The 9048-nt window shown below is 33.7% G+C and overlaps 1 protein-coding gene across 1 annotated transcript in view; it reads left to right on the plus strand.

Moving 5' to 3' along the window:
* The window catches only part of LOC118279366 (glucose dehydrogenase [FAD, quinone]), a 28335-nt gene extending 22801 nt beyond the window's left edge, over positions 1-5534 (plus strand). Inside the window, 3 exon segments of the mRNA XM_035599047.2 lie at positions 2103-2217; positions 3825-3963; positions 3966-5534. Of these exon segments, the coding sequence (XP_035454940.2) occupies positions 2103-2217; positions 3825-3963; positions 3966-5143 (1432 nt within the window). The 3' untranslated portion in view covers positions 5144-5534.
* The last annotated feature ends 3514 nt before the right edge of the window (positions 5535-9048 follow it).

Genomic DNA, 9048 nt, shown 5'->3' on the forward strand with positions numbered 1-9048 from the left:
AAATGGACCTATTGAATCTAACCTGTACAACACCAAAGTTTTTGCATCAAAATTCTTCTGGCGCTGACAGTTTTTAAATTGGGAAAACGCCACTTCGGTGCACGACGTGATTTCGTCAAATTTTTAGAGAACTTCGTGTTTTTCTTCATATTCGGATACACGTGTCCGTTTCAGTTACATTTTGACATAATGCCATTAACTAAATCGTTTTTTATACATCCTGTATTTATGTTATAAAGACGGGAGAATTGTTTATTTGTTTACATTAAAGACAAATTTGAAACTAAGGGCCAACAACCAATTTGACAGTTTAATAATGAAAAGTTTACTTTACAGATAATAACGAAGGGTTCTTTTTGTTCCCAAATTCCTATAAGATCGCGACTTATTGGAAAAAATAATTTAACACATGACTCTGTAGATATACAGCAAATATATTATTCGTAATAAATAATGAATAGCATGACCAATATATTGTCAATATTATCATCAATAACTTTAATTTAATTATTTGTTGTGAAAATACTTTTTGTGGTGGTCAAAATAACGATCACTGATGAAGTATGATTGGTTATATCGTTAGCGAAACAATTGTCTGAATCAAGAAACTATCTTATCTATGAATGCCATTTCTCTTATGGCTATAGTACATAAAGTCATACGCCTACTTAACCAGACTTGGCGCTTATTTAATTTTAACCACCTTCATAGTGCCTGATAAACTTAAATGACAGATAGTGCATACAAATTCCGTTCTTAACTCAAAGTTATCCGATATATAGTGGCTAACCAAGCATTGTGAAACAAGTCCTAAATATTATTATGATTCAAGATCAAATATCCGTATTTTTACTGTTAAGAAATTTACTGACAGAGTTCTAAGGGCGGAGCTGTGGTCTGCTTAGCGGTTTTAATAGGGCTCCAGCTGAAAGAGCAGGAGTAGGAACGGGGTTGTTTTTAGTCAGTAAGAATCTGATACTCCCTTGCCCAATACATTGGGTTATTTCTCCCAATTAAAAAAATATAAAAAGGGCATTTTCTAGAAGAATACAAACTTGAACATGTTTTTGATATCTATACATATAATAAAATCGTAGAAAAGTGCTGTCTGTACATTGAAAATAAAAATAAAAAAAATAGCAGGGGTTATTGTTATGTCGATGTCGAACCCAAAAATGTAATTAACTTTTTTTTGTCTGTTTGTCTGTTTGTCTGTTTGTCTGTTTGTCTGTTTGTCTGTTTGTCTGTTTGTCTGTTCGTCTGTGCGCGCTAATCTCAGAAACGGCTGATCCGAGTTGGATGCGGTTTTCACGAATATATTGTGGGATGCTTAAATTTACATTTAGTGTTTGTTTCATGTCAATCGGTTCATAAATAAAAAAGTTATGTCAAATTAAAGAATCACGTCGAACATTCTATGCTTATACCATTAATCTCCGCAACTATTTGACGGATTTGGTTGAAATTTGGTACAGATATAGTTTAGAACCTTAGAAAGGACATAGATATATTTTTATTTCAAAAATCAAAAAATAAAAATAAGAAATAAATTATTTATAAATAATTCTATGTCGATCGTTACACGACTTCGGTTCATGTTATTGTTTTAATTCATCGAAAAAAGTAAATAAATAGTAAGCAAGGTATTGAAAAAAGTAATATCACGTATAATAAAACATTTAGTATTTTGTGTTAACGGAGTAGATAAGTCTTAGACAGTGTTTTTATGTTTTGTTTTGTTTTATGTTGTGTTTTAGATCTCACTACTGCACTTTATTATTTGTTTGTCCATCTACCTAACCCCAAACCAAATAAGCTTGTCAGTCAAATTATGAAATCTATTAACACAAAGTGATTCACATCTTAGAAATGCTGTTTCAATTCTAAATTGGTTTTTTAATATCAATTAATAAGTTTATTTGTTGGCTATCTGGTTTTTTTTAATACGTAGGTTTAGTTTGATAATCGATTATGGTTACTGTACCTTACTATTTCACATAAAAACAAATACATACATAAATACAAAAAGCAACGATTTCATAATTTGACAAATACAAGCTGTGTAATATTTAATTAAATAACTTTGAAATTGACTGTTTCAGAGGGAAAACTATGGGAGGATCGAGTGCCATAAACTACATGATATATATGAGAGGGAACAGGAGGGATTACGACAGTTGGGCAGAACTTGGCAACCATGGATGGAGTTATAGAGAGGTCAGTTGATAATGCCGTTTAAGACAATAGTAATAAATTATTAGAGACTATTTTGATCATGTTGTATCTATAAATTCTATTGGAACCCGCATTTAGCAAGCGTAGTGATTAATGTTTGTAGTCTTAGACAGTGTTTTTATTTTTTGTTTTGTTTTATGTTGTGTTTTAGATCTCACTACTGCACTTTATTATTTGTTTGTCCATCTACCTAACCCCAAACGAAATAAGCTTGTCAGTCAAATTATGAAATCCATTAACATAAAATGATTCACATCTTAGAAATAGATACAACATTTTTAATATTCATGCTATCTTGTTTTAATACGAGTAGCCATAATATATGGCAAACCTTACCATTTCACATAAAAACAAATACATACAAAAGGCAACGATTTCATAATTTGACAAATACAAGCTGTGTGATATTTAATTAAATAACTTTGAAATTGACTGTTTCAGAGGGAAAACTATGGGAGGATCGAGTGCCATAAACTACATGATATATATGAGAGGGAACAGGAGGGATTACGACAGTTGGGCAGAACTTGGCAACCATGGATGGAGTTATAGAAAGTTGATAATGCCGTTTAAGACAATAGTAATAAATTATTAGAGACTATTTTGATCATGTTGTATCTATAAATTCTATTGGAACCCGCATTGAGCAAGCGTAGTGATTAATGCTCAACCCTTTTTCGTGAGAAGAGGCCTTTTGTCAGTAACGGCCACTTATAGGCTGATGAAGATGAAAGTGTTGGAAACAAAATTGTGTTATAAGAACGTTAATGCTATATTTGCATATTAACATAATAATTAATACTACTGTCTTGGGTCGAATAGAGTAAGGGAGCTAGGATTTGATTCCATTCCCATTGATGAAAGTTATTTCAAATTTTTCAAAAAATATTTTTGTTCCGGTTTCGAAAACTATCAACAGACCACTATATTGGTGAATTCAAATATATTTTTTCGTACAATATTGTGTACAATTCTGTTTCCAATTTGCGACTAAACCGGCGGGGTATATTTTTTGAGCTTTATGTTTTAATTTCATACGGCAAAAACTCTCTTTGAATTTAAATGTGATAATATTTTCAAGAATTTTATGAAAATTAACCTATGCCCAATATTTAGCCAATCCCAAATATCGTGAAGATGACTAATTTTAAGCAACGTCATGCCTTTTATAGCTGAAGGGGTAGGCAGAGGTGCCTATTACGACACGTAATGCCGCTATACAATGTACACCAACTTTTCACCATTTGTATTATAAGTCCCATGTAATAGGGGATGAGCCTGTTGCCATATAATGGACACAATTCCAGACTCCGTGCTACTACTGAGAAATTTTCGAAAAACCGAAAAAAGCCCAGTAATACTTTGCCCGATTCGGGAATCGAACCCGAGTCCTCTTGCCCAGCAGTCACACTTGCGACCACTCGACCGACGAGGCAGTCATGACTAATTTTTATTTCAATATGTCCGTCTTGTTGATTATTTTAAAATATTAGATACGTGATTTTCATACCCTGTCATCATCCCTACTGAATTTTAACATGAGAAGAGTTTTTATAATATATTAATATCATTCTAAACTATCATTCCAGGTTCTCCCATACTTCAAGAAAGCAGAAAACAACCAAGACGTGGAAGCTCACGACACCTACCATCACGGTATTGGCGGACCAATCAACGTCGAGCGTCTAAACCACCTCGACGTCAACGTCATGATGCTAGTCCAAGCCTTTAAGAAAAAGGACTACCAATCACTGACTTCAATGGAGAAAACCAAATGGGAACAGACATAGCCCAAACAACAACTAAACAAGGGCAACGAAATTCAGCCAACAGAGCCTATATAACTCCCATCAGATACAAAAGACCAAATCTTCGTGTTATTAGCAGCGCTTATACCACTAAGGTCCTCATCGATCCTATTACAAAGACTGCTTATGGAATCGAATATGTTAAAAATGGAGAAATATTTAGAGCGTTCGCTGATAAAGAAGTTATAGTAAGCGCTGGAGCGATCAATTCTCCAAAATTGTTGATGTTGTCTGGTATTGGACCGAAATATCACTTGCAAAGTTTAAACATTCCCGTGTTGGCTGATTTAAGTGTTGGTGCTAATCTCCAAGACCATATTACTACCGACGCTCTTACTCTAGCTTTGTCAAACAAAACTGCAACAGCTGTTGATGAACATCAACTAATGGATGAAGTACATGAGTTTTATGGCCAACACTTGCCTAAACAAGGACCATTGTCAGCTACCGGTACTCTCACAGGTACAGCATTCATAAGCACACATTACCACGAAGACGTACCAAACATACAATTCCATTTCGACGGTAGAAATGTTAGAGAATTTTACTCGGACCCCACAACCTATTTGTCTACAAACATATTTCCTTTAGCATTCTACGATGGACTATCAGCCAGACCTTTATTATTGACTCCTAAAAGTAGAGGTTATATACTTTTGAATAATACTGATCCAATATACGGTCAACCTTTGATTTACTCAAGGTTCTTTACTGAGAGAGAAGATCTGGAAGATCTAATAGAAGGAATCAAATTCGCTGTGAGTTTAGAAGAGACAGATGCCTTCAGAGCAAGTGGTGCTAGGTATGTGAGAATACCAGTTCAAGCTTGTTCGCAGTACATTTGGGGTACAGATGAATATTACACTTGTATCCTAATCCAATACACATCTACCATTTACCATCCAGTAGGGACATGTAAAATGGGTCCAGAATGGGACAAAGAAGCAGTTGTGGATCCAAGATTGAAAGTATATGGGATTCATAAGCTTAGAGTAGTTGATGCGTCTATCATGCCTTTGATTGTAAGAGGTAATACTAATGCTCCCACGATAATGATTGCTGAAAAGGCTTCTGATATGATCAAGGAAGATTGGTTATAATTAGAACTTTAATTTAAATGTAATAAGATTTAATTTTCGTTTGTACATGTCTTCCAGATATAACATTGCAGAGCTCTGTGTGGTGAAAATATTGTTTTATGGAACAAACTAAGAGGCAGAGTGGTTGTGCTAGTAGCAGATCTGGAAGATTATAGTAGTTTAGTAGGTATTTAAGTGCTTGTATGCTTGTCTGGGTAAAGTTAAATGAAAGTGAATTTGAATTTTATGTTAATAGATTTAGAGACTAAAGTAATAATCACTGCTGAATGATCTTGTACAGTGATGTGTTGTTACAAGATTTGTGCTATTTATTTTTAAGTTGTTAAGCTCGAGTTTTTATATATTTGTTTTTAAAATGCTGGATTTTATAAATAAAAAAAGTATATAACGAGGTCGCACAGCCATCTATATTTTATTTTAACAGTAATAAAAAATAGGTGACAGAAGCAATGCTGAAATGACTATCAGGACACATATCGTGCATATAACCGACGTCCGTTGCTGGCAGAAAGGCTCTCTGGCTAAGCGCAACGTAGGACGTCCACCCACAAGGTGAATAGACGATCGGATTAATGTTGCAAGGAGTCGCTGGATGCAAGTAGCTTCGAACCGGCCTATCTAAATGTCATTGGGGGAGACCTGTGTTCAGCAGTTGACGTCTTAAATGGATGATATGATGAACAAAATAGGTTACGGAAACAATGAATTACTATCAGCTAGTTATTTTATAATTTTGTATTTTAGGTATATCTATAAAGAAAAAAAAATTACAAAAATCTAAACAAAAATATTTTTTTACTTTGATTGTATTAAAACTGAAAACTGAAATCGATTTTGTACAATACCTTTCTTCACTGTAATTTTAATGTAAATAAATTGTAAATAGGTTTCGAAACCAAAAAGTGTTCTTAGTGATCTAATTAGTTCTAAACAGCTTTTTGCAAATAATAAATTAATTAAATAAAACTGTATAGTTTTTTTTTATTTCAAATCCAATTATGCATTCATTAAATATTCAATTTCTTCAGATATGGAGCAAAATATCTTCTGTTTAGTTCGTGAAACACATACACACAACTAAAATTTGCAAATTAGATGTAAGCTTTGGAACTATCTGACCATTTCCACTGATTCTAAGCTGTGTAGCTGTGCGAGGAAGATGCGCTGCTTGAGTATGCGGTGTATCGATAGTAGGGATGCCATTCATAGCACACATCTACAGGACGCACCTATAGCACGCATCTTTCCACTACTAGGAAGAAAACAACGTTGCTGTGTGAGAAATGAGAAGCCATTCATAGCAGCATAGTAGCACGCAACTTTCCATATAAAAAACATGGCTTATATGCATATACTGTGGTATTTTTAACAATGAATATGATTAGTAAAAGCCAAACGCATCCACAACCCCTAGCATAGCACGTCTCTGGTATAAAAGTACCCTTACGCTTTCAGCCCATAACATTAAACCATAATACAGTCTAAAAGAGACTGACAATCAATCGAATACATTAACATCTGAGCTGACCTCTAACCTACTTGGGATATAGCCAGCAGAAGGATAAAACTCCCAATAAACCAACCACATTGGACATCTTCCAGCACATTAGCAAATACTCGTATTGATTCATTGATCAGATGCTTTTGTTCAATTTTAGGATGAAAACTTATCCTACTTTTTATATTTTTTTTTCTTTTATTTAATTTAAGAACGTTCAATATTTAACACCTAAATAACATATTATAAATGTATAAATTGATTTTTACCAACTTTAAAAGAAATTGAGAAGGTACTATGTTTTTTGAAAGTTTATAGACATGAGAGGGTCCTATTTTAACCAAGTCTGGATTTGATAATGGAATCCTAGAGAAACTAAGGGGTATCCCATCGACTTAGGTGACGATTCATCCGCAAAATTTTTCATCCGCGGATGAAACGTCACCTCTAAAATTGTTAGGCGTCGAATCATCCGCAAGTTCGGATGAGTCGTCGCATAGTTAATATTGATGTGGTCATTTCCCAAATATTTGTGTATAGGAACATTGTCTGTTCTTTGGTTTCGCCGGTTTCGCTAGCAGCTATGTGTAATAATATCGTGGTTAAATCGTACAAAAATACTTCTATGTATAGAAGTATTTACTGATTTACCAGTGTAAATCAGTATATAATAAGCAATTTACCTAAATAAATTACAGGTAGTTACTGTTTTACTGTGAAAACTGAGTGTTGTTATAAATATGAGTACATTCAAATATATTGGTATTAAGAATTATACATTTATGGAGAAAATATTTACTAATAACGAAAAATCCATTAACTTAAATCTCAGCATTAAGGTACAAAATAAACGACTTATAACCAAAAAATCAAACATTTCGAAGTAAACTATGTGTATCACTAATACGATAATTTCTCTATACGATGTCCGAGGCTAATTTCATTATTAGGTAAATTGCTTATTATTCTGATTTACCAGTATAAAAAACGATTCTTATACATAGAAGTATTTTTGTTCGATTTAACCACGATATTATTACACATAGCTGCTAGCGAAACCGGCGAAACCAAAGAACAGACAATGTTCCTATACACAAATATTTGTTTGTCTATTTGGCCGAAATGACCACATCAATATTAACTATGCGACGACTCATCCGAACTTGCGGATGATTCGACGCCTTACAATTTTCAAAGGGTGACGTTTCATCCGCGGATGAAAAATTTTGCGGATGAATCGTCACCTAAGTCATCCCATCCACCGACTTATAATAATCTATCAGTGGGTTGGGTAACCTATCAGTACTGATACTGGTTATTTTTAGAATTTTGTTGTTTTTGTCATCAAGAACAATCCTTTAGCGATTTTACATGGCGGTTCCCGATTCCTATTATATAAATTGAAATGAAATTTTAGAGTATTCGGTTCAATACAGACTGTGCTACTACAGAATATCTAAGATAGGATATATATAAAATAGAAAAGGATCAAAACAAAACTACCGCAGAGCACCTATTTCTAAGAAAATAGGTTGTCAATATAACATGTCAATATAACATTTAAACTTATAAATTATAGTGTGGGAAAACTACACTCCATCTTTTCGAAGACATATAGTTCTACATTTAGTCGTATTTAACAAATGAAAACGCAGATCTTTACATAAGATATTGTTGTACAAGTAATACATCAGTGAAGAAACAAGAAAGTTCTAGATAAAGACCAACAGTGCGGGGCTGAGGCATGTACTAACATCTCGCGGTTGGAGCCATGAAATGAGAGGGAGCATTGGAAGCTGATATCAAAAATATTATCATTTATTTATTTACCTTACTTGTTGATTACATTTTTAAATATTTAATTAGAAAAAAAACATTTAAAAATATAAAAAGCAGTAGCCCACCAGTGACAGGATAAATCCAAGGTACCGGCAGTCAGGGCTCTAAAGAGACGAATTTCCGGACAATACGCGCCGTGTCCAGAAGTACTGCCTAAAATTATTATTATAATACATCCTCTCTGGTTGGGTAAGAGGAAATTTGGTGTGAGTTAAAGTCAAAGTTAAATCATTTATTCCAATTAAACCATAAAAAGGTACCTTTGAAATTTCAACACATAAAGAAATACATAATAGTCTGTCAGTGTGCCCGTTAGTGAAGCTGGGTTGTAATTGTAACTGCCAAAAATCGCCAGTTTCCAGCATGAAGTTTAGAATTGTGGTAGAGAAAATCAAACAAATTCGTATAATTTACTCCCTTATAATTCTTAAAGTCTTGGTTTTAATTTTTTACTTGGAAAACGGACACCACTCTCAGCGTCACTCAACCAACACACAAAAATAATCCTTCAACTCTTACACTAAGTTCTTCCGCACATTTCATAGCCTCAATCAAGACCCATCTGCAG

Source organism: Spodoptera frugiperda, chromosome 14 (genome assembly GCF_023101765.2).
Source record: "Spodoptera frugiperda isolate SF20-4 chromosome 14, AGI-APGP_CSIRO_Sfru_2.0, whole genome shotgun sequence".
Lineage (NCBI taxonomy): Eukaryota > Metazoa > Arthropoda > Insecta > Lepidoptera > Noctuidae > Spodoptera > Spodoptera frugiperda.